The sequence below is a fragment of the Ischnura elegans genome, chromosome 5 (genome assembly GCF_921293095.1).
Source record: "Ischnura elegans chromosome 5, ioIscEleg1.1, whole genome shotgun sequence".
Classification (NCBI taxonomy): Eukaryota; Metazoa; Arthropoda; class Insecta; order Odonata; family Coenagrionidae; genus Ischnura; species Ischnura elegans.
Window position 1 is genome coordinate 107,909,164 of NC_060250.1, and position 27,493 is coordinate 107,936,656.

General features: G+C 40.9%; 1 protein-coding gene across 6 annotated transcripts in view; it reads right to left on the reverse strand.

Moving 5' to 3' along the window:
* LOC124159396 (aryl hydrocarbon receptor nuclear translocator-like protein 1) overlaps window positions 1-27,493 on the reverse strand; it is a 415,122-nt gene that overhangs the window by 325,058 nt on the left and 62,571 nt on the right. Inside the window, exon 1 of one of the 6 annotated variants that reach the window (XM_046535179.1) lies at window positions 19,454-19,823. The exons of the other annotated variants lie outside the window; for them this stretch is intronic. Within the exon in view, the coding sequence (XP_046391135.1) occupies window positions 19,454-19,488 (35 nt within the window). The 5' untranslated portion in view covers window positions 19,489-19,823. Of the gene's footprint in view, window positions 1-19,453; window positions 19,824-27,493 lie in introns of those variants that run through there. 6 annotated transcript variants of the gene reach the window in all.

Consider the following 27,493-nt stretch of genomic DNA (forward strand, 5'->3'; position numbering starts at 1 on the left):
AATAATAGCAATTTTCCACGAAAATAATGTAGTAATAAGGACTTAGGCCGTAATAAATTTTACAATCGTGGAAAATTTCAAATATTTATTTCAATGTATATGTATGACCTAAAAGCCACCCCAACAGGCATGTGGAGGCAAGCGTAAGGGGGACAATAGCCATTAACCAGTACTAGAATACAAAAATAACTTAGGAGTCCGCAGTGAGATGTTTGACTGCCTGAGTTAGACATTGTAGTATATGGTCTCGGAGGAAAATGAATTCCAACACCTATCCGTTCGCCAAAATATCTCTCTTATTTGACCGTTTCTGTATGACCTGAAATTCATCGCGGTTGTATGAAGATGTTCATCGTGTCGCTCTGAAAAGCATCTGTTCTTATTTTGCTCAGGCAATTAAGCCTGGCGCGTAGTTTCAGTCTCCAAGCCTGATTTGTATAAAAACTATGTAAAGTTTTCTCTTCGCTCGTAGTAGTTACGGATGAATCGAGCCACTGTCCTTCGTATTTTATATAGTTGACGATTTGAACATAGGGCAATAAGTCATTCTGGGACCAACACCTAACTTCCAATATATGCTCATTTATACTCATTATATCGTATTATAAAATGAGGAAACACTTAAAATTTTGGGTCTTTGAATTGTGAGGGCTGGGTGGAACACCCCATCTGTCCACATTTGGTACGCCCCTTTGCTTGTGTTTGTGAGTTCAGACAGGAGACACAAGTTGCATATGCAAGACAATCTTCAAGTAAACAACTTTGATTTATTAACGCATACCAGGACTATCCACGTTGGTAACTTTACGGAATCACCCAAAGTTCACAAATAATGCGAAAAATCCACAGAGAAAACAAAAGGGTCCCGGTCCCGACTGGATTCCAGTCAAGGCGAATGATTTTGTCTCAGTAGATTTTTCACACTTTCGATTGACCTGAAATCTCAGTTTCCCTACGAATCATTGATAACTTGAATGACTGCGGGGAAAAATTAGTGAGTTAATAGAAACCTCATATTTTGAAGCTGCAGCCATCTGAAACAATAAAATTTAGCTACGCTATAACAAGCACATATTTATTCAAAATTTTAGAATTTTAGAACGACGCTAAGCGTAAAGAAAACTAACTTGGCGTATTGAGGTAAATGCCACACAATATTTACTCCCAACGATTCAATGGGCTCAAAAACCTTCCTGTAAAAGAGGAATGCTGTATAACCGATAAAAATCTACAAAGACTCATATCAGGTGATACATTCATCCAATCTAGCATTCGATTAAAAGGGAAAAAATTTCTAACTAAATTACGATCAATCAAAAATTTATTTTTCTCTCTGTAAATTGCGACAAAATTAAAAAAGAATTCTTAATTTTCCCCACGAAAATCGTAGCCAGCGGCGTATGTTTAGAGAGTCACCCGCAAGTTCATTCGTTCATTTCAGGTGCGAAATTTTCACAGAGGAAAAAATCATTCGCCTTGATCGGGATTCAAACCCTGATCACCTCCGATCGACTCGAGAGATCAGCCCAGCCAGATACAAGCAGTGGTCAACACATGACTGAATGCAAATTTTTTATACGATAACAGCTGAGTAGGACAAGTTTGCAAGGTTGTAAAAGAAAGGACGAGAGGGAATATGGAAAGATAAGCTTATAGGAGAGCTGAGAGCGGAGTGAGGTGTCAAAGCAATCTTACGATTGCTAACCTTAGACAGGGAACCCACTCCAACTGAATAACAAAATTCACGGTTTTTTCCAGGTTTTCACAGTCTAAATGTCGTTAAATTCACGGTTCGTAACGATAAAATATCCATTTCAAACGAGAACCTGACCAGCTAAGGTGGTTATAAAACATAAATCGGTCAGTTTGGAAATTCGAGTCCCAGCAACACTTCCAACAAGTCTTTCATCTGACTGATTTTATGGGCAAATAGTGCCTGATCAATCGAAGCTAATTACAAGGTATCCCACAATGCGATTATTGGGTCGAATTACGGCTATAAAAAAAAACCTTTTTCTGTCAATTCTCAGGTAATTATATGCATAGATAGGGAAAAGGTAATGCATTAGATTATTCCACGCGAGAAATAGCTGATCTTACTAATTTTTAGAATGTAGTGTGCCTGCCTAATTACAGACATTGGGAGGAAACACTGCCCGTGAGAGCTGACAGCCTTACCTTACGTGCGACACATCTGACGCAAGTGACCCACAGAGATCAATCAGCAGAGAGAACCTTGAAAAGTAAAATGTTGAGATTTCACCTTTTTATTATGCGGCGCGCGAGGACAAGAAGCATGTGGTACGCTCAATCGTTGAGTTAGCACACGTTCAACACGGTAGGTTCAAATATGATACGCTAATTTTATAAGTGACACGATAACACTGTAACAACTATGCAGGATGGAAGTTACTTTCACATAGCCATTTACAATACAGACTTGGCCTCTCAAGCAAGTTTCCAACTGATCTATATGCAGAAGACGTCACGAACGTTTTAAAAAACCCGATTTTCCATGGTAGATAGGTTTATGATCATACAATAACGGAAACACACTCCAGAACGGGGAGGCTTAAAAACTGGTTTCATCCGGCGATAAAGGAGTACATTACGTACCGATCGGGGGATTTAAAAGCAGGTTGGTAGTCGGGTAGTTCAGATATTCAGCAGATCTTTGATGGTCCGTCCAATGTACCAAGGAAAGGGTTCCTATGAAATCCAATGAAAGTCTGCGGCAGCAGCATGTATTTAGCAGATCCTATCATGTATTGTTGTTTTGAGTACGCCACCGCCGATAGCTTACATTATTTGCGCTTTCATGCAAGGTTTAGGAAGGCATATTGGCGAGAAACGCTGTGGCATCAATAGACAGCTCTTGAAAAGGGGGAAAAATGGCACACAAATTATGAGTCCCATCCGACACCCAGTTTACTATACAAAAAATTATGATAGAAAAAGATCGAAAAGTGCCCTCGGGCAGGGGCCGAGTTACGTTTGAAAAATTTCCGCTACCACCAGGATTTGAACCTGGACCTCTAGATGGGGAATAAATACACCAACCTGCAGACACACCTGATGCCCCTACTTCCATCAAAATATATTTAGTGGCTGTAGACGAAGTTCGATAGTTTTTCGTAGCACAAGAATGAATCATCAGTTGGTCAAAGCGGAATCGTTTAACTTCGGGTGTAACTGGTGTACTCTTCAAATTAATATGCCAAAAACATACATATGTACGAAATTGCTAGGGCCAGCGAGCGGGAATGTGTTCACGGGGTCACCCGAAAGTGCCCAAAATGCACAAAAATTCCACAATGGAAAAATCACTTGTGTTGACCGAAATAAAAAAGGATATCGCGAATCTGCACCGGATACCTGATACAAAAATATAAGGGAGAATAATGTGCTACGTTACGTGGTCGAGCACCAGGAACAAATCCACAGATCAGTCAAGGCAAATGATTTTCCCCAATGGAATTTTCGCACCTAGCAATGTATCATGTGTTCCCAGAAAAGAAAAAAAACCACCTCTCTCTCATCCACATTTCCCTGAATATTAAGTTTGAAAATTTTACCCGATTTTTCTAATGCGTAATTATATAATTATTATTATTATTGATCGTTCGGAAGAGTACATACAACAAGATAGAGAAAAAATCTTGCCTATCCGACATTCAGATAGCAGAGCGGTGCGTTGCTCCGCTGAGGGCGGTTGGCCGGCGGAAGCCTAATGGCTTTATCGCTCGAATACTCCTATGGTTGAACACACGTGGTGAATACTTTACATAATTTTCCATACTGTGAGACTTCAAGCATTAAGTTTTTCACGTTTCTCGTGTGTAGAACAGTCTCATTCAAATTGACGGAGGCTGTTCACGTGGTTCGTTGTCTTTAACACAATAGAGAGCGATTGTTAACACCAAGGATCGGGTCTCCGTGAACGACATAATGAACCAGAATTTTAATGACGCCACTAACTCATGATTATATTACGATTTCGTGTCTAAAAGAAGGAACTAATTGCCAAAGAATCCCTTTTTCAAATTGGAGCACATCGGAAGAAGTGCTTGAGGCCAAGAACAAAGACATGATGAGATTCCCAGAGCCATGCGAGAAAATCCTGAATAGTTTCAAATAATGGAGATATCTTTCGACAACTTTTTAACGTTTGACCCATACGCCTCAATTATATAGGAGTTACACATCTCTAGCAGTATTTATTGGCAAATCACATCAAATCTCAACGCGAGATGTATCTTATATATATATTTGGGTGACAGACAAGTGCCTCCCTACATCAGTCGTACTCTTGATATTTTCAGTCACCGAGTGTTGACCAGTAAACTTCTGAGCAGATGCAGAAATACTGCGAGTTGACCGAGACTTGATCAGCATTCTCCGATGTTATGGTGGTATGGTATATGGAGGAGGCGATCGACAGCTGAGGTCATTTGTGCCACGAGGAAAGGGTAAGGAAGGAAGGGTGGAGAGAAACCCGGCGTCGGCATTAGGCTGCTCATAATGAAAGGCGCTAAGGGGATCACGGATAAACGTCCCTTACGAAGGATGGAATGTTGCGCTGGGAATGTTCTCCACATTCTTTGGGAGTTGAACCCGAGCCCATAGGGTGGAAAGCCAACACTCTGGCCACCACACCAATAGGGTAGTTTCCCTCATCAAAGAAAAGGAAAGGCATTGATCGCGATCCATTGCCTACCATTAGTGTATTCATGATATAAAATTATTTGCCTTTAGAAATCCCAGTTAGACGAATGTTAATGGTCAATTTTAACCTCATTTGAAAAAGGCAATGTTGGCGCCCTATGCATGCCACTCCGCGTGACGTCACAGGGACCTAGATGCTATACGAGTAGTCAGGAGTTTTACATTGTCCAAGATTACCAATGCATGCATGAGGCACAGAGCTCAGGGAAACATCTCTTAATAATCACCAATTAAAATTGCTTAAGGTCGGAAAGTTTCCTTCGTTTGATAGGGTATTAATAATCCTTATATAAGCCAAGCGCTACCTGCTAGCAGCCTGTATAGTAGCGGCGCTCATAGCCTCGCATTAAGGTGGCCTCACACGGCGGCAGCCGGAACCAGAATGACATCACACGGGTTTTTCCCAGCATTCATACTTAATTTCGCGCGCTTGAAAATTTTCACTTTTCATTTAAACGCGAAAAATAGATATTGTAATTTAAAAATGTAAAAGCGTGAAATACGTACTCAAGGAGTAATAATCTTTCGATTTAGGCAATAAAAAATAATAGGAAACCACCCTATTCGATGCACCGCGTTCTTTGAGCATGGTGTATGGGACACAGGGTGCAGCCTTCCTCCCCACTTCCCAAGGGAGACATAGAGATGAGATTCACCCGGCGAGAGTGCACCGAACAAAAACACCCACACGTGTCCACCACTCTCGAAGGACGAATCGAAGAGAGAAAAAAAGAAACACATATCCACGCGCATGCCTGAATATAATTTTCTTCCGTCGCCGCACAGACCGCAAAAATACAATTTCTCCCTCTCTCGCTCCCCCGCCACGTAGAAATTCGCGAAGGGGAACAACACCCTGTTCGGCCTCAGGGAGGGAAGGGGATGGGGCGAGAGATAGGCACCCTCCCCCCTACCCAATGAATTCCCCTTCCCCTCGGGAAGACGGGGGGGGGCAGGCGTGGAAAAAAGGCGGGTGGGCGGAAGCAAGGCGAAACAGAAAAACGATGAAATGGCAAAAGGAGAGGAGTACACCCGCAGAGTTACTAGCAAGAGACTTTATCGTGTAGCGTGTGAGACTGGATTTACACGCAATTTCTCGTGCACGTTACCCTCGTAAGAACTATAGGAAGAATTCAATTTGAAGGAAAATTTTCTCGAAGTTAGTAGAAATTGTTTGCAGTTTCTTTTTTCCAGAAGCAATGCGCTTCTGGCAGGGTCGTGCAGAATTCCGCACGTCACTTTCAGAAGGTAACTTGCACAAAAGAATTGCCAGAGTCCCAAAGAGATGATGTTATTCCAAGTGCTCTCATTTGGAAACAAATCCTACCTTTTTAATTTAGAATCCTATGATGTGTGAGGGAAAAAAGGAATTCTGAAAATATCCAGACGAAAAACTGGTCACATCAAAAGGGATTGTGGCGGGATAAAAATATTGAACAAAGCAGAATCACATAACAGTGTTAATATATTGATAATTATTTGCTGACAAAAATAAATTCAATGCTTTACTGAAACCTAGGTGGGTAAAATAAAGTTGTTGCAGACATTTTAAAAGTTATTACAGAGATTTTTCCTCAACATTTCGCCAAAAACTTTAAAATCTGATAAATGACGGCAGGACTAGTGGACAGGTAGAACGCCAATGTTTCACATGAAATTTACCGATTAAGTGATGAAGAGTACACAAGAAAAGACACTCGAAAATATTTGAAACGTAGATGATAGGAGAACCATCAAATTATTACTAAGATTATTTGCCAATGATAATGATTGTAATTTAAACTTGTACATTTTCAGAGGGTTCATCAAAGTATTTTTAAAGGTCATGGAACACTATTTGGATGTACGGCATACATCCAAACCAAATAATAGATGCCTATGAAACTTATGCTTAGACGCTTAAAACGTAATGAATTGCTACAAACCAAGGCCTGAAATAGTGAAGAATAGTACAAGAGTAAAAAGTAGGAGAAAAAATAAAATCTAGAAAGATGGACCACTCTTTAAGAGGCAACTAAGTCTGTTAGGAGAAGATTAAATAATACAATGGAATAAAAATCCCCAAAATGAACACAATGGATCCAATCTTAACGTTACAGGAAAACCGTAGCTGAGGAATCCTAAGGAACCACCATGAGAAATACAAACAGCCTTGACGCCTTCTGACAATGAGTTGCAAACATTTAGGTTGTAATGAAGAATTTTCATAAAAAAGAATGCGTTTGCAGGAAGAAACAGCCAAACCAATGGACATTTTTACCAACGAATAATACGAAAGAGGATTCTCTCATTAGTCATTACATGTGCTATCACCTGCCTTGCCTTATAATTGGCTTATAGAAGTGGACCCTCTACTGTCGGCGTCAAAATGATGTGCCGCTGTACTTTGCAAATTTACATCTAGACTTCAGTGTATGCCATGCCAATGAATAATACGTCATTCTAAAGGAAATTTTAATCTCAATTCTGACTTATTATTTGTTTTATGAAAAATTGAAAAATGTTAACACGCAAGTGCCATAAATGACTCCTCGCACCATAAAATTAGCCGTTTTGTCAACTTCATGAACTTTGTAACTCAACCTAGGGAAAACTACTGCGTCTACAAAATTCATCTTCCACAATAAGTTGTGAATATTAATTTAGATTAATAAAATGGCTTTTGAGTATTTTTAAAACGTATATTTTGTGGTAAAATAACGAAAATGTTTAAACACTATCTAGTCCGAGAGTTTACCCCGAAAGAAAAAATAAAAGTGATACAAACACTACTTACTTTATTTGCAATTTTTCTATCAATTTTTGTCATAAAACAAAAAAGCAAATTGGAATTAAGTATAAAATTTCCTTTAAAATGACGTATAATTCATTTTTATGGCATGTACTGAAGTCCAGATATAAATTGCAAAGTACAGCGGCACATCATTTTGACGACGACAGTAGTAGTGTCGCTGACGGGAAAGTGATCCGAATGTCAAGGGGAAGTAAGCTATAATTAGGTGTTTACAAAAATTTATATTCACGGTGATACGGATCTATAAAATTTACGAGTCATCAACACTATTCCACGTGACAGAAAATACTATACCGCAAAATTACAGAACAAATGGATCACTATAAATTCATCCCCGCGCTGGGGATAATTTTGAAAATAGATTAAAATGGGCCTCACAACTGCGTTGTAATCAATATATATATGTAATCAGTACAGCTCTTCAAAATCAGGAATCAATACCAATGAAATGTGCCTCTAAGTGCCTACATGAACCAGGATTCCACGGGACGGACTGGAGCCCTCTCAATGTAATCCCCTTGTTTCCACCTTTCCTCACATTTCGATACCCGCAAAGGCATGACATACGACGAGAACTCCCATTCTGCCGTTAGTACGAAATATTCACGTCAGGCAGGGTGGTAGCTGGCACGACTGGGACACGGATAAAAGACGTGCGGAAAATTCGGACGTTCCACACGCGATCCCGAGACCGCAGCCGCTGTTTGCAAGGACGGACACGGCGTCCGTCCTTGCAGACAGCGGCTGGCGATTTCTTACGTGAAGCCCCACATTTGGCAAGTGACAAATGAACTGTTGATCGCCGCGAAGGCGATCCCTTAGGCATTCATCAGTAATTAACAGTGATGGGAAAATTATTGAAGAAATGTAATCGAACTGAATAACAATCACGCAGACAATTCTTAATTAAATACAATAACCTTTTTTAAAAGGAACCAGTAAGATTTAAATTGCAATTAGATACAATCAATTAACACCGGGCCAGGCGGCGGCGGGGTGAATTCCTCGCCTGCCAAGCAAGAGGTCGAGGGTTTGAGTCCCGCTTAGGTACGTTGCATGGTTATTCGTGCTTGAGCGAATGTTATTAGGTTAAATCCCCAATGTAAAAGGCCAATGCGAGCTGTTTTCGGTGGAATAGTAATAAATGAATAAATAATTTTTCCCTGTTATTCATACAATCGCCGTAAATATTTTCTCTGACAGAATGTGTACTGACATGCTAACAAACATTTTTATTATTATAGATTCCACTGCGAAAAATTGCAACTAAAATGTTTAACCTAGAAACTTTACGCATCAAATAAATGTTCTACGAAAAATGTCCACCTAAAGATGAAGTTCTTGTAGTTAAAACTGCCTTTCGGTCAGTGCGCGCGGAATTCAAATTTTTACTTTCGATTACTCACACGAAATATTGGAGAAGAAGTAAATATTACTTTCCAAAAATAATTTCACTGTAACGGGCCATTCCCCCCCAAATGCACTAGATAAATGGCAAAATTCAACCCACCAACTTGGATTGTCGTGAAAAATGGTACGCATGGTTGGTTTACATGCGTAAGTGAAGCCGCGTATTTGGGAGAGAAAAGTTGATATAAACGAAAATGAATAATTTATGTCAATGAGTTTTGCTGAAAATTAATTAAAACTCATGTAGAGCGTATTCAGGTTCAAGACAACTTATAACTACCGCAAATTTTATAAAAATCTATTTCACAATCCATTTGCGATTTGAGTGATGATTGGAGGAAAATGTATCCATTGATTCGGTTTATTATGAGGCAATTTACACAAAGTTAAGCTGTTGTGAAGGAGAGTAGACCTACGAGGTGAGTTCAATAGTCAGGTCCAACCGAATGCCGGGTCGAGACGAGGAGCGAGTCAATAAAAACTGGTGAAAATTCTATCGGCATTAATATGCGCGAATTCAAGGCTAGACATATGTGCACTCGCAAACAGACATCGAGTTTGTAGAGATACCTTCCCTGATTCCCAATTGGCACGACACTTAAATGGTTACCACTTCTGCCAACATTTTCTGGGTCTTGGGCTTTCGAAAAATCTATTCACTCTTGATAAGCTCTCCTTTTTGGCCCGCCCAGGCGCCTTCCGGTTCTTGGGCGCCAATCCTCCCCCTTCTCGCCCTAATTTCGGAGCTTGGATGGAGAGCGCAGGATCAAGCAGAGTAATTGGTTAGAAATACATCCTCCGTCGATTTAGAGAGAGAAACAAGAGTGGACTTGCACCCATGAACCGAGGGGCACCTATCAAAAAGTCCGGAAGACGAGGATACGGGGGAGTAGCTAGCTATTGAAACGATGGCAACATAAAACTTGACCAAAAAAGAGACTTCACTTACACCATCTGTAGCGGAGGATTCGATTTCCTGATGGATACGCTTTCGGCATCGGTGGCGGCGGGGTAAAGTCCCCGCCAGCTAAAATCCGCGGGTTCGATCCCTACCTGCGTAGGTTACCCCTGCCCAAGGCATGGTCGTCGATGATTGTGATACAGTATTGTTTGTTAAATACCCACGCTTTAAAGCTCCCAAAAATGCGCTGCTTTAAGGTCGGTGAAGATAAAGAATTAAATTGATAAATAAATTACAAGAAAGGATCGCTGCAATACGACATTTTTCGTCGATATGACGTCCTATAACAATCAGCAAAATCCGAAACAAAACAATTGAGACGATAATTTACTTTTTATTAATTTAAAATCCATTGAAACTAGTTCCTTCGTTCGTCAAACTTAGGATACACCCAGAAATACATTTTAAAAAGAGCGGGAACAATTTTGACCTCGTAAAATGTTTAATTACAGGCACAAGCGATTGCTGTGAATATTATTTTTATTTTACAATTTATTCATAGAGAGATGTAGCTATTATTGCAAGTAAGGTTGATCCTCAGTCCCCACCAACGAGGATTACAAACAGGCTTAATCTGTGGTACTTCAATCCAAGTCTCTGTAGCCCTCTGTTTCAAAAAAATCCGTACCTAATGCGGGTCGCCCACAACCGTCTCCTCTTTTTACTTTATCCGTCTCCTCTTTTTGATTGAGATCCTTTTTCTTCCTTCGTTCGTAAATTTTTGTTCATTCAATTTTTAATGGTGTTGATGTAAACAAATTTTTTTCGATGGTTATCATTCTCGTTTCTTTAAATGATCGCGGCGCTACCACCGGATTTTGAGGGCCATTTTTTGAACTAACCTCCATATTTAATTTTATAAACTGAATAACAATAGAGGTACAGTTAAAATCATAATAAAAGTGTTATAATGTTGCAATGTCACCTGATTCTAGGTTACTCTGAAAATTTCAGCTTTATAGCTAATCGGAAAGTGGGTTAAAATTGATTTGCAAGATTTGACCCGGGCGATAAAAACAGAGTTTATATAAAGCTTAGAATATAAAATGAGGATGTACCACTAAAGGCAAGATACAGCTCTACCAAGCATTCACATTGCACGTGTGCGTCACCAAGGCAGCGGAGCGCTAGACTCCACGCGCCCATCATGAGACCGGCCGACGTCCCCCGCCCCAACCCTCCCTCCAATAATCCGACAGATACGGGCGGAATTCAATAACTCGGGATGTTGAGGCAGGTCAGGTCCGTTCCTGGGACCGCCCGCGGTTCCTACTAAAGTCTGAGGACATGTAAAGCGCCCGACAAATATTTCACATCTCGCCCGTGGGAATAGCCAAAAGTTTTATGCATACCGGTTCAGGAGCTGTTACCGAACGCCATTGGCGTGTAGAGGATGACAATGAACTCAAAAATTTTGCAATGAAAACTTAATAAATTGCGACGCCTAAGTACTAGAATACACGACGGGATATAGACAATAACTCACAAGTAGTTCGATACATATTAGGGAGCGTCCATTAATTACACGAGGTGATTTTGGCTATTTTTATACCCCCCTCCCCTCAGAGAGAGATATCGTGAAATTTGGTTCGATCCCCTATCCCCCTCCCTCTAATCTCATGTGAGACTTCTCCAAATGCGTATTTTCAGTGTAAATACATCAATAGCTTCATTGCGTTGGATTTACAAAAAATATTTTTTTTAATAATTTTTATTTAGGTTTAGTCAAAACTTGTATTTAAGATTACTAAGATTGCAATCTTACACTGTTTCTTGCGATTAAAAAAAAATTACGTGATTCATGCCAGGACCCCCCTTATCCCCCGCGTGAGATTGGGTGAGAATAGGCTTGACCCCTTCCCCCCCTAAACGCCCCACGTAATTAATGGGTGCCCTCTTATCGCTATTCCAGTGTCGAGAAATCCATCGCACATCAGAAATTAATCATAAGTTTCGCAATTCGCATCATACTATGCTGAAGGGCTTTGTGTTTTAAAATTCACATCCCGAACAATTCCGGAAAAAAATGAGGAACCACGATTTGCCTTGCGTCATCTCGATAGAGGCTCACGCGCAGAAAATTCGAGCCTCGCTAGCCAAAGGATTCGAGGCTACATTTGTACCCACGGAGGCATCCTCTAGGACATTCTTTTTTCACTTTTCACCTTCGAGATCACGTTCGAATCGGTTGCAGCCATCCCAAATGTCATCAATTTGAAATCAATCGAAGGTTGCCAACGATACTCCTAGCAACAGCGAAGAACGATCCGTTTGGCGGCATAAATGGAAAGAGAACAGAGAAAATATTCACTCTTAAATTGTAGAATAACATCCTTCTACGCGTAAAATATATCTTACGAGTTAATTTCCTTCCTATAACTTTATTTTCCAAAGTACTGGAAGATGATGCAAATACACAGAAACTAGTTGTACGGAAAACTAATTAAGTAGTCATTAAAAACAGATAATTTTCTTCGAAGTCACAGAGAATGATACCATTTCGCTTTAGTTGAGAAATAGCTCAAGGAAAATTTCGAAATTCTCTTTACAATAAAGTAGTTTCCTTTATCAAAGGAAACGAAAGGCACTGATTGCGATTCGTTGCCCACCATTACTGTATTCATAATATACAAATTATTTGGTTTTCGAAATACCAGTTTAGACGAATGTTAATGGTCAATTTTAACCTCATATGAAAAAGTCTAGATTGGCGCTCATGCGATACCTCGAGTTTGCGAAGCAGTCAGGAGTTTTACATCGTCTGAGATTACCAATGCATGCATGTGGCACAGAGCTCAGGGAAACGTCTCTTAATAATCACACGGCGGCAGCCGTAACCAGAATGACGTCACACGGTCTTTTCCCAGCATTCATACTTAGCTGTCGCGTTTTCGCGCGCTTGAAAATTTTCCCTTTTCAATTCGCGAAATCGCGAAAAATAGATATCGTCATTTAAAAATCTAGCATGAAATACGTACCCCAGGAGTAATAATCTTTCGATTTAGGCAATAAAAAAGAAATGGGAAACCACCTTATAAAAGCATCCCTTACTAGTTAGAAAGAAGATGGGAGGGCAAGCAGAAGGAAAGAGGACAACAGTACATCGTGATAAGATTGGATTAATAGGTTGTTAACGAGAAGAAAAAGGAGGACTATGAAGTAAATGACCCTCTAGTAAAAACCTGATTATTTCCCTTCTGGTTTCATCCTAAATTCCCCCAAGAAAAGACTCAAGTAGTTAAGCACATTTAGTGCGGCTCAACGATCTTTAGGAATTCCCCATCCGCAACGTCCGAAGGAGAAAGGACGGAGGCGCCGGGTGCCTGTATCCCGCCACCAACACGGGAAGACGGGAAAACCCTTTTCCTAGCCGATAGTGACAGTGTTGTTGCTAGGGTCTCAAGCCCATTAAAAAACCAAACCTTATTTCAACAATTCAGTAACTACAAAAGAAATTAGATGATTTTATTATAAATGTTGATTAGCTTCATTCGTAAGAATTTTCGAGGAACGAAAGGTAAAGACTCATCGGCAATAATAAGAACATCTACGAAAGGAATTCATGAACATGCGTGAGGATTGGCAAGTAAAATCCAAAGCCAATACCCAAGTACAGATCCTGGCATCTTTGAGGCGAACAAATGTAACTTTATTTCACGCATATGAAAAATGATCTTAAAAAAGGGCATTAAAGGAAATTAAAGGGTACGCGGTTACAATGAGAGATAATGATGAGAGCGTAAACTATGGAACAGTAAACATGACGAAGAATTGGAACAGAAAACATTGGAAGAATTTACCACAAGGGAAACGATTGCCGAAGGAAATTTGTGACGAGAGAACTGGACTCGGAGCGCATCACCTTCATCATTAATCAACAATCCGAAGACTGGTTTGACGTAGATTTACCCTCAGCTCTCCAATCTGCCAACCTTTTCATAGTCTCGCTTACATACCTCATAACTTGCCATATTAGAGGCCGCGCTTTTCGTTCCTCTTATCCTCATGCCTCTCAACGATTTTCTCCATCAGGTCATCATGATAATGAGAACGACTAAGTGTTCCGTCTTTCTCTTCCGCCTTTATCAGATTTCTCTCCTCTTCAACTCTTCTTAGCACTACCTCATTACTTGGTCAATCCATTTTATCTTCATCATTCTTCGGTAACACCACACTTCTCCTAAGCGGGCATTTTTTTATATTTTTGTATCAACTTGTCCGCTGAAAGCATTTACAAATAATGCAGGACAAAGTAAATTCTTAAAACTATTAAAAAATTAAAAATTAGTAAAAATATAAGGATTTTTATGTATTAATGTATTGACAACACGATTGAAACAGGAACACGAAAATAATATTGGATGTTAAAGGTCAGTTCACAAGTGGTTTCCCATGGCACGTGAGGATGCGAAAAGATCAAGAGCAATCAAAATTCCATCGCTTGATGGCGAAAACCCGTAGAAAAGCAAGTCATTTAATCCCATTTCAAGCATTCGTTTGCGTTTGCGATACGTCAATTAAACAGCAGTCGTTGGATCATGCACACGCGCGAGCTGTTCAACGCACAACCAGGGAATTATTCACGCGGTGCGATTTGGTACTTTCTGGGGTTTCCGACCGGGTGATGGCATTGATTGGGTCTCAATTATTGATGACTTAATTCATCACATTTTATCACCAACTCAGTGTTCGTGGGAACTCAAACCGAAAGCTGATTTGGATAGGTGAAGATGGAATCACCCCATTAAAAGCAAAAGAGATGTGACAAATCCATATTTAGGATAGGGGGCCTAGTTGCTTTCCATATAACCCATAATTCAAGGATTTGTGTTTGGTAGTGTTCCATGGCTTTCTAATATTTGAACATTTGATCCCGAGAGCCTTTGGTCAGAAAACGAGCCCTTTACCCGCTACGCTACCACGCTCCCGTTAGGATGCAAAGCGACCTCAAGATGACAGGTACACTCGAAGCAACGCATCCCATTTGCACCGTCACCTTGATGGAAAGGTTTACCAAGACTAAGATAGCAATATACAGCTTTGAAAATTCAAAGTAAATCAACATATTCACCACTTTACACTTCCGATTGAGCTTCCATCACCACTACTCGCCGCAGAATGCGACTTTTCGCAAGGAACCGTAATCATCAACTACTTCCTCCAATATCGGTATGCGTGATGGAGGCAATTGCACTCTAAAGTAACGTGGCCGTAACGCAGCAAATTACAGGCACGATTTAACTAAGGTGCACATCGAATCTCCAGCTCCGCACCGTGCAAAAACAAGAGCACTGGATTCAGTACCACAGGGGCAATCACGCTACTGCTACATCCATCGATCGAGCAACGTAACAGAACGTCCACTGTAATGTAAGACAGCGTGGAGGTCAAGTTTGTAAATTACAGGCACACTATTCTTGCCGCTGAGAGAATCAAATCTCAACTCGACACGCTGAGAAAACACCCTATCTCACACCAGAAAACAGCTGCAAAGAGGGGTTCCCACACTCGATACCTACAAAAATCCGTTGAGCAATGCAAGATCACGCCCAAGGTAAAAGAAACACACGGGAAGCGAATGGTTGGTACATCTTATCCATGGAAAAAATCGAATCATTTCTCAGGCTACAATATGGAAATATGCCAAATATAATAAAATAATAAAAATGCGGAGCTATTATTTTCAAACTAAAATCACCCATCAAATAACGTAACATAACCCCCAAAGCTGGCGAAAACCGTGAGGTCAGGAAAATATATTAATACACGTAAGGTTTCTCCACGGGCCGTATGACATCCCCATGCACAATGAAAAAGGAAGCAACCAAGAGAAGGCCCTTTATTGCATATTAACAGACATGTTATATATGAACAACCTAAATTCAGGCCTGTCTATACTGAATAACATCGAGTAAACCGCACTAGTAAATGATTGACACGACTTATCCCTAGAGCAAATTGAATATTCACGTCATGTACAACGCAAATATCTTAGCCCAAAGAAATAACAGAATTGAATACAAAAATCCTTTATTTTCCAAGAACATTTAAATCAGCTACGTTAATTCATAGTAACTAGATAGGAAAAAGAAAAAACGAAAGAAAACAAGTAAGTTAATAGCACGACTTCCATAGGACGCACCAGATAAAAACCCTAACCCAAGAGCATCAGAAACACTCAGCATTGTTTACAACCACAACTATCTAATGAACTACGTTAGCACAACACCCACGGAGAAATAGCGTCAATTTCAAGACGGTAACTTAAAGGCAGGGAATAACCTCCCGGGCACAAATCAAACCTCGACGTCACGAAGCTTGCAAAAACAACCCTATGAAAACAAACTAGAGGGTTGTTAACTTCAAAAGTATGCAGTCTTCCACGGGGCTGCTATGATCAAATCTACAAAAAATCATAACGTAAGACTTGTAGATGAATTACAGACATGGCGTTCCTAGAATGGAAGGGTAAATCATAGGTAAGAATCTCCACATGCCAGGCCACGGGGAAATATTGAAATCCAGAGAAATCAGCGAAAGAGTGATCAGGAGTCCATATTTAACAACATTTTACGGGAACACTGTAACGATCGTACGCACATAAATTGAAGTCACTACTCTTTTCGATGCTAATTGATCCTCCACTTCAAGAAAAAGTGCATAAACACTTGCCGAAAGGAATCAGCGAAAATAAAAAGGAGAAATATGCCAATCTACAACTACAATCATACATTCAGCTACGCGAGCTAACGCCTACTACATGGGAGTACTGCCATGAAATCACGCGAGTAAATTATAGCCACAGCTTCCCGGACGGCACAAATCAAACATCCACGCCAGGCACCGTGCAAAAACGTGAGCCCAAATCGGAATCGGCGAAAAGGAGAAGGAATTCTTCATCCTACAACTACAACCATTGATCGTGAGACCGGTTGGGAGACCGCGCCCATCTAGTGGAGAAACAGCGTGACTGTTGATGCACGTAAATTATAGAGCGGCGGCGAACTTCTCCGCCCGCCGCAGATTCTCCTCTCCACGTCCGGAGCGACCGCGCGCGGACCGGCCAGAGATGCCGGGAACAGACGTGGAAATGGGAAGAGGCCGCTCGGCGGGTTCGTTGTGCGGAGGTAGAGGATGAAGGAAGGCGAGTGGTCGGAGGCGGGGGAGAGAGGAACACGGGAAAGGAGAAGAGAGGAAGAAGACGACCTACTCTATCCTCTCTCGCGAACGCTCACGTGGCAAGCACGGCGAATATTTTTTTTCGCATATTCCTGACGGGAGGTTTTCGCCGGGTTAATTGGAATTCATGGGTGGATCTTCAGAATACCTCCGCGAAATCTTCCCTTTCGTGGCGATCTTTCTCCTACTATTCCGCAGGCATTTTCAGGCCGGGCTGAAGACTCACTATGTTTCGTTAGATTAACAAGCAATTTTTTTCCCATACGTATGGAGACCGGTTTCGCGGGTCGATCGGAATTCATGGTTCGATGCCCGCAGGTTATCCGCGGTTCCACGCTGACGATGGCGGTATTCCACTAAGGATGATGCAGGCGTCCAAGAGCCCAGCTGAAGACCAGCTATATAATAATATACTGACAAACTAAAGATTCGCAATGCACATTTTTTCGCACACTTCTGACGAAGGTTTTAGCGAGGTTGCTTGGAATTCATAGTCTGATACATAGAAATACTCCGCAGTTTTATCTTTTTGATGTCTAATTGCTTTCTCCCACCATGCTGCAGACGTTCACAGTCCAGGTTGAGAACTTACAATATAATGCCAAGTGAGGCATCTTTCGGGCAGAGGCCGCGTAGATATTTTGCGATTTACAGTTTCGCCAGTCCTCCTACCGGCGAATTCAGGTGAAGAAACTCTCCTCAAATGCCAAACGTGTGCGCGGCTGACACTCGATTGATGCTTGTCTCGACAATAGCTTGCTATGGTCATGTAAGACTGAACTGATCATGTATGGTTTAGAAGTAGAATAGCTACACTCCCTTACTCATCTTGGCAAAATATTTCGGGCTAAGATTTTCTCACCGTTTCAGGAGCGAATCAATGATTTTGGCCCACGTCGTGAACGAACCGCGCTTACTGCTATATCCTCAGAATGAAGCCGCGAAGGTAATCCCAAAAACGAAACCATGGCATTTCTTCGCTATTCCTCCACAAAATGAAACAACCGTGCTAAAACCCACGACTATCTCTCCTCTCGATCGCATCCGAATGGACACACGCGGCCGACCACGCTCGCAAAACACACACAGAAGTACACTAACTAGGAACTGGAGAGGAGATCGCCGGACACGCAAGCCGCAGGTAGATACATTTCTTTCGTCCACTTTTCCGTCCACTGAACAACCCAAGGTTCGCCGCCCATAAAATAATTTTTGCCTTCCGCGAAAACTTCGCCTTTCCGTCTCCCTCTCAAAAACGAATCCAACACTTAATATCTCCGCTTCTCAAAGTCTTGTCTCTCTTTTCTTTGGTCGCCCCTTTCTCTCTCTCTCTCCACATTTTCACGCCCAGTGCACTCGGCACATGTCGTACCTCTCACCGGTGAACACGTGCCTATCTCTCATGCTTCTTCCGTCGGATATTCGGCCGCGACTGACGGCTTGAGGTCATATTCGCTCTATCGAGGGCAGGTGGGCAAGTTGCTAAGGACAGGAATATTCAGAGAATTACAGCGGGTTTCAAAGAATACGGGCGTCGGAATAAGCCTTATCCCCACATGGATTCCACGGTTTACATATACACTAGGCCTACGAAGCACCGTAGCAGATCTCGAGGATACAAGTGAATAAAGGAACGGATTCGAAAGAAAAATTAACCGAAGTTCGTACCCCAGCATTAAGGGCTAAAAGGTTGATTTCGAAGTCTCCCAAAAACTGAAATTTCCAACCCTCATCTCATCCCCCTCACATTCAAACACCTTCACAAAGCTCTCCGCTCCTCACTCGAAAACTCTTCCTTCAGCGCGAATGGAAAATCAACAGAGGGTGGAAGCAGGAGGGAGCAATGGGAACGGATTGAAATCAACAAAATGGAAATTCGAGCGGAGCGAATTACAGAGGTACATAAAAGCATACGCACGCATATATTCGGGTTCGGAGACAGGTGAAGGACACACATGACGTGATGAGGGGGTGTGGGGGGGGGGGGGATTGGGAAAGAGGGGGAAGGGGTCCAGAGGGGGAGGGGTAGGGAGGTCGTCGACGTATTTTCCTCGCGGAAAAAAAACATCGCCAACAATCATGATTAACTGAGCGTTGCCCTCTGGAATCGCGATTTTCCCACCATTCCGCTCTCCTCCCGAAAGCATCGCATACAAACGATCCCAAACAACACTCATCTCACTTAAGTTCCAGTATTCATCACCATTCAAAACAACTCCCAACGATCGAATCAACAAAATCAACTCTGTCACTCCCGTGCAGACCGAATCTTGGGCCACTCCCTCCTTGGTCCACAAGTAGGACGGAGAGGGATGAAAACATAGGCAGGTAAAAGGCGGGCTACACTGTAAAGGAGGCCTTTATTCGCGGTTTTAACCACCCACCTCGTCATGTTCTCCATGACGCCGCTGGAGCCCATATATGCCTCGCACGGGTGTCGAAGGGGGCGGGAGGCGGGAGGAGGTGGTGGCAGCAACGAGGGGCACCCTGCCCCTGCCCCCTCCGCCCCTGCCGATTTCCTCCGGCGGCCCCCCACCTCTCCGGCCCTGGATGACCGCTCGGACGAAAACACTCTGACACAACACTGGGCGAAATAAATATTTCTATCTTTACTCGCGTGTCTGCATCCCAGCTCGCACGCTCTCCTCAACACAAAACAACAACGCACAGGGCCTCAAGGGAACACTTCCACTGAAAAATCACTGGCGGCGCACGGCGCGATCCACGAAACACCTCACTGATTACACTGGTCAGGGATCCTGACACCGACTGACTCTAATATTGTTGGGCGAGGGCGATGTTTTGGCCGGGGAAGTACTCCCGGCGGCCGGTAGAGGCGTATCGAGGACACGCGACGGCGGCGCCGCGGCTCGGCCGGGCGGGAAAACTGTTTCCGCGCAGAAAAATATCGCGAAAGAGGAGATGGAATGGGATGGCGGCTGAGGGAGGGGGAGACCGGCGGATCGCGAACACATTTTCGCGTTGAAATTTAGCTTTCCGTGGAATATTAAGGCGAATTTCGACAAGCAATTAAAAGAGATTGAATTTACCTCCTATCCGCATGATAATAAAGAGAGGCCCACCCGAGTATCAGGTATGAATAAGGGCGGAACGAAATTACATACGTTCGACGATTCCAGCAACAAAAATTCATCTCTTTCCTCGAATGATAAAAGAGCTATGATATAGAAAACCAGGTCGCATTCGAAGCAGTGCAGTTGACGTGTTTATCCATTATCAAATGATTCCATGATTGTTCTCGTGGGGTAACTTACCGTGCGCTCATACACTTTTTGAGCACATCCATAACTTATCAAGGCTTCGGAACTTGGAGCAGTAAAAATTGTAAACATGGCCACAATTACTTAGGCTATAGATTTATTAATTCAGATGCAATACGAATTCATGTACAGGTACTCGTACATTTTAGATCTTCGGTGGTAAATGGTAGTTTTCAGCATACTGAGAGGTTGAGCTAGACATTTTGGGCGACGTTACTTATATATAAAGGAATGCATAGAAGACAGAGACATACTTTTGCCCGGAAAGTTACAAACATAAGTTACCCAAAGAAAACAATCATGGAATAATTTGATAATGGATAAACACGTCAAATGCACTGCTTCGAATGCGACCTGGTTTTCTATACCATAGATCTTTTATCACTCCAGGAAAGAGATATATTTTTGTTGTTGGAATCGCCAAACGTAGGTATGTAATTTCGTTCCGCCCTTATTCATACCAGATACTTGGGTGGGCGTGCCTTTATTACCAAGCGGAAAGGAGGTAAATTCAATATCTTTTAATTGTTGTCACATACAGAGACATACTTTTCTTTTCCGTCCATTTCACTTTCTTCATTCTCCTCCGTACCCACATCTTCAACGCCTCCAGTCTTTTCTCATCCTCCGGCTTCAAATCTCACGATTCCGCGATGTACAGCGCTACATTTCACATCAGATTCTTCACAGGCCTCATCTTTTAGAATACTGACGTGCATGAAGAAAATTTATAATTTGCGAAATTCCCAATGACAGATATGTTATTATTCTGGAACTGTTCTGAATTTAATTTGGCCAAGGGGCAAAATCAACTTCGGCGGTAAATTAAATATAATACAACACGAATCTTAGTCATGTCTGGAATCATTATTCGCTTAATTAAATACAAGAAAAAAGAGCACCTTGATTTTCCGGGAATAGTGTGGAACTTCCATAAATCTGCTAAATGCTGAAATAAAAGAAACTCCATAACGCACGTAATAATATAGCCGAAGTAATAATTTATCTGCTAAACGATTTATTTCAACTCTATAGACAATATTCAGGTAAAATATTTAAATATAAGCCTAAAATATAGGAGAGATTTATAAGCATATTCAAACAAAATATAAGCGATTCATTCGCTATATGAAAAAGTACTAAGAGAGTGTCTCAGACAAATGAGTGAAAGCATTATGACAAAAAGGGAACTTTCTTCATCTAAAGAACAAAAAATATCTGCTGTCAAAAGCAAAATAAAAGGAAAAAAATCACAAGGATAATTATTAGCATTGATAAAAATATTAAAGACAAAAAAGGCTAAGAAAAGAAACCATAGATATAAAAATACATTTAACTAGTATAAAAAAAACCAATGTCCTCATTACGATCGCATTCAGGCCGACACGAGACTTCCTCGAATCTCGCGAAAAGCATGCGTATTCGAATATTCGAGATAAAAAAAGGAAGGATATCAATCGGGACTCACAACCTCTAGGTTATCAGTCTAATCATCCACTCATGTGTCAGCCACAAAACAAGAGTCAGCTTAGAATTCGCAGCGAACTTTTGTAAAAATATGGACGAGAGGCTAAGCAAAATATTTTGTGGAAAAATGCACATGGCACAGGAATGCGTTTAGTTACGATCCGTGTACTCTGAGATGCAGAGAAGAAAATTATTAGCGGTAGCAATGCATACTTGCTTTAGTACACTCAATGCTGAAAATACGTATGAAAGTAACTAACAAGAAAAGGCAAATAATTTTGTGATAATAGAAGCAGTACATAGATGAGATTAGTAAAAGTTTGCAAAAAAGGAAATAAGTGAGATCAGTAAAAAATTTTCACATGTAAATTAAAACTTTCCACTCTTCCTGCTGTTACCATATTTAGACAATGAAGGCAGATATCCTACTGATGATTAACATGTGGCTTAGAAGGACTCAGAATGTAAAGGGAAATATGACCTGCATCCATAATTTTATTGTTAAACTCAATGTAAAAAAACCAACAGGTCTTGCAGCGAAACTTGAGGGAGATGGTTAGCCAAAAATCACTAGGGAATGTTGTCTCGAATTCAAGGTAACGGCATTAAATGTGTAGGCCGAGATAGCCCGATGAATAAAGGAAACTTTATCGGTTAATTTATCAGTGAAAAAATGTTTTCCTACCAAAGACATGAGATGGAATGTGCAAACGGATGATTAAAATAATTACTAGGAAAGAAAGACAGTGCATTATGATAAAACTTATCTAATCAAATAGCTGACATAACACAGAACAGCGCACAGCGTTCTGAATTTAGAGAGGAGTGGATAATTTCCTTCGTAGGCCTCTACAGCCAATTATTAAATATCTGCCAAGAAAAATGTGGTTACATTGAAAAAATAAATAAAACCAAGTAAGGCTTACGATTCTTTTTTGAATAGGTAGACTATAAAATTTCCATCACTTGCACAATTTTTCCTATGCATCGTAAATTATTGTGACACCATCTCAGAATGTGGCGTTCAAAATAGTAGCCCATAACACGAATCATCGCCAAGTGTGTGCCAAATTTTTTATCACAAAATAAAACCATAGTAAAAGCGAATGGAAGTGACCAATAATGTACATGCATTAGTAGTGATATAAAAACCTGAAAAATTAGCATGTTTAAGATCAAATACAAATGACAGTAAAAGAGTAATTGGAAAAGGCACCTGAAATCCTAAAATAAGCACCTATTACCACTGTGTCTTAAATGAGTTCTCAGCTTCCGATAAAACTCCGAAAATGAGTGTATCGTATATTATTATATAAATGCTTTAGTAAATATTCACGCATCAAAACTTTTGTGTCGTCTTGAAATCACAACAAAAATGCATTGTCATACCAACTAACAGGTGGGGGTTGGGTAACAATGACATCATGGTTAACCCAGAAAGAAGCAGAAGGCTAAAAAAGAGCTAAGATATAGATAATAAGATAGAGAATATAGTGAGAAACACAAAAACGCATCCATAAAACTCTATCTCCGATATCTCTCACACAATAAAACTTGATTGACCTTGTAATCATGATAAATTGCAGCATCGAAAGCTCCATCACTTACAAGGCCAATTGCAGCCAATTTTATAATATGAGGTGAGCACAATCAGCTACGCCTGAAGGTAGGATTGGGCAAATTTTTCATCCTTGAGACCTCACATGGACCACATGTACCCAAAAAATTTTCTCTCATGCCTCGACCTAAGTCTCGGGCACAAGGTTATTTGTTAGACTATTAATTAAACTTTTGGGAACGAAAGTGAAAATAAATACTATAAACAAGAAAAATTAAATAGGTAGATAAAAAATACTGCACAACCGATATTATAATATAATATAATGAGGGTTTCAAAGTTAATGATTATTATTTCAGTCTCCAAGAGTTCGAATTCCCCAACATTAATTTATTCCTAGTCTTCTTAATTCAAACTAAGCAATTTCCTCCACAACATAAGCCATTACTTTATATGTTACCGTCGATTCATGAACTGCATTCCCTTCCCATAACTTTTATGTAGTAGTTATTCTAAAAAATTTCAATGGCATAGGCTCACGGAAATGTTGCTATCATAAAAATATGATTGGTTAAAAAATACGTTGCAGAATAGCATAATTGATGACGCATTATTAAAGTATAAACAAAATCGGCGAAAATTGAAATTTAATAAAAGCGCGCGCAAAAAATCGGCTCAGATCGTACGCCGAATCCATCTCTAGTCGAACCCGTAGTAAAGTGGGGTCTAGGGTACTTCGATAGAAATGTAATACGTGCGAAATATAATACGCACTGTGACCCACATATTGCTCGGTCATCGGATAGCACTCGAAACGGCTAAGAGTATGGCAATAGATAGAGAGAGAGGACATTTGGTACAATCACATGGATTCCGAGCATCCCAGATTCTCCTCCTGCAGCAGTTTGCGAGACGATAGGAGGACAACGGTCAGACGTCATCCTTTCCCTCTCTCGCTGTCTTCCTGTCACCAAAATGAGGCTAGTTTTACTCACTTTGGGAAGGACGAGACAGACGTGATTCCATGGCTGGGAGCAGATACGAATCCATCCAATATTCTCTCTCTCCAGCCAACATCTCAACGAAGGGCTCTTATGAAGGATGCCGTTAACTTCCGTAACAGCGGTAGTTTCAAGGGAATCTTAGGACCGTCTTACGGTGCACCAGTTAAATTAAGGAGCAAACCCGGACGGCTTAGGGAGAAGAAAGTTTCAAAGACGAGAATAAACATGAACGTTTCTCATTCTTCCTTTAATTTCAGGACAACTTGAAGGCAAGTAAGAACATGGGCAAAGCACACTGAGGCATTAAATACTCTCCTTTCAAGCAGCCACATAAAACTCTCCGTGAGAGGAACGAAAAGTTTTATGATTTTTGTTTTTAAAAAATATCGCATAATATGAATTTTTAATCTTTGGCAACCAATTTATATCAGAAAGGTTTCTAAGCATTAATAACCGTTTATAACAACTTAGATTTTCCCAATTTGACTTAATATGGGCCCGTCTATAATAATTGGTATATTTCTACAATCACAGCAGAAACCGCACATGAATTATAAAATCAATTTTATAAGATTAGCGATAGTTTTAATGCATCTCGAAAGTAAAAACTATCTTCCTTGCTTTTGGTTAATTTCAAAAGATCTTTAAGATGTTTCCCACTAATGACTATCCAATGCCGAGTAATGACATTTTAAGTTGTTTTTTGAACCAACATAAGCTCTATCACAGTTAACAACTCCATAGTTTCGCGAAGTTAAGTCAATTTGAGAAGCTGTGACCAAGGCTCTGACCTTAAATAACAACACTCTATTACTTGCTATTACTTCAAGAAATTAGCGGCTTATTCACGTCCTCGACATTGGTTTTACACAAATAGCACAATGAGGAACTCAACGTAAGTTAGTGCCATGGTGTGAAGAAATTGGATATTTTCACGAAAATAGCCAACATCACAAAAGTCAAAATAATAGTGACGTAAAACCATAGTACTCACCGATTATAATTACGCAGCTCAGGCATTCAAAAAGACGTCCCCAATCTAAATTCAAAGCTATGGGAAAGATTAATACAAAGACTCTCTACAGCAACGAAGAACTGTCGAACATCTCTCCTTGAGTACCCCAAGCATCGTGTCGAAGCCGCGTACCCAAATATGACCGTTGAGCCCGCGGAAGAGATCTTTATCGCGTCGCTGATTGGGCCATCAGGAAGTTAAGGGCGCGCCGAGAACTCTTCTCCCATTGTCGTCGCGTTCTGCATACGTCGCTTCATTACAGCGGGCCAGAGTGACATCACCACTGACAGATCATCGATCATTCCAAATCAAGGGAGATCTGTATGGATCACTCTTGGAGTAAATATAAGCAAGAGTGATTTTCAGCTTCTGCGCATGCGACCAATATAGAAATAGTAAAATCCCAGATCACGTGATGAGTATGCTTAGCTGATTTTGGCCAGACTATTTGTTAGATTGCTGTTCAAATAAATTTAAATTTTAAGACGTACGGGGAAGTAGAGGTCAATATATTTAAATAAAACTGAACTGTGCGAAAAGCGCTGAATTTAAAATTTCCATTTTCCATAATAATCTTGTACTTGGGGATTTCAAAGCTCAGCTTTTGAAGCTACTGAGCAGGCACATTGACCACCCATGATTCGCTATTGAGCTTTTTGGCTGGTCTACCTCAGGGGTTCGTAGAAAAAGTGCTCATGTCAGACGAAACCCCATGATAAACTTATGTCGACTTATATTCTCATCAATTAATAAGGCTGAAATCAGTGGTGAATCTAGATCTGGACCACGGGGGAGCATAGCTACGAGAATTCCTCCCAGTCGATGGGGGCTGCGGGGATTTTGGAAATTTGGGATTTTCAAGAGTCAAAAGCGGCTGTTATAGGCTAATTATTTGATAAAAGAGACACTGCTATGCACACGTAGTTGATTGTTTTATAAGTACCAAAGCGTTCAAATAGGCCCTACGGTTAAAACTAATTTGTATTTAATTCGATATTGTGGATAAATTTACCGGAAAATATAAATAAACACGTTTTTACGTAATGGTAACCTCCGAAAATTTCGATTTTATCTAGTGAATGTTTCGACCCAAAGGAGGGCTGTAGCCCCCTTCGCCCCCCCCAAATAGATACGCCACCGGGTGAGGTGGAATAACGCAGGTCAGTTACATTATGTGAATGGCTCCAAAGGATAAAAATGGGAATATTTCCGCGGCCAGGGATAAAAAGACATGAGCGGATACCATGCGTGGATCACCAGCAAAGTCGAAAAAAAATACCCGCACCAATTCACATGGTCATCTTGACACCGGTAAAACCCGTTTCAACCGTTGCATCTTGAAGTAGGTGACTCATGATTTTAAAACCGATTTTTAACTTTATGAAGGGCAGAGTGCGGGGATGGACATCAAGGAAATCCAGTGTAAGTGCAATAAAGAGCACGATAACTGTGATATTTTCATGAAAGTCATTTCAAAGTCAGATCCATTTCAGGATTACATTTATCGCTAGGTCTCCAAGTAAATTCAAAATAACATCTCCTTTATCACAACGCCAATAATATTCTCGTAATTCATTTTAAATTGCCATGTCCATTGGCACCGCCATATAATATGACCATGTAGCGCTACTTACAAAATAGAAACAACATCTCATGGGTCTTATCTAAAGCCTTAAACTCCTAGTTAAATAACAAGAATACTAAAAATAGGCCTACAAATGTCAAACGCGAATGTTGAAGCAAAAAAACCAATGAATATTCAAAAAGCACGGAGGGGCGTTTTTCGCTCCATAACTTCCGAGGTAGCCTGGGGAAATCACGAATTTCACGCGATCTGTGTTTACTTATTGTAAATATTTCACAGAAACATCAATGAAACGCAGCCTGGCATTAGCACTGTTAAGGAGATAACCGACAATGCGTTACGAACTATAATAGGCTCGTGAAGTAGACTCTCAGCGAAGGAACATACATCCATGGTACTTATTTGATTATATTCATTCGGATTCCCAACCGATTCACAGAAGAGCGCAAAAAGAAAATGCATGCACAGGACCACCGAAAGAGGAGGAAATGGATCCTACGTTTTGAGATGATAA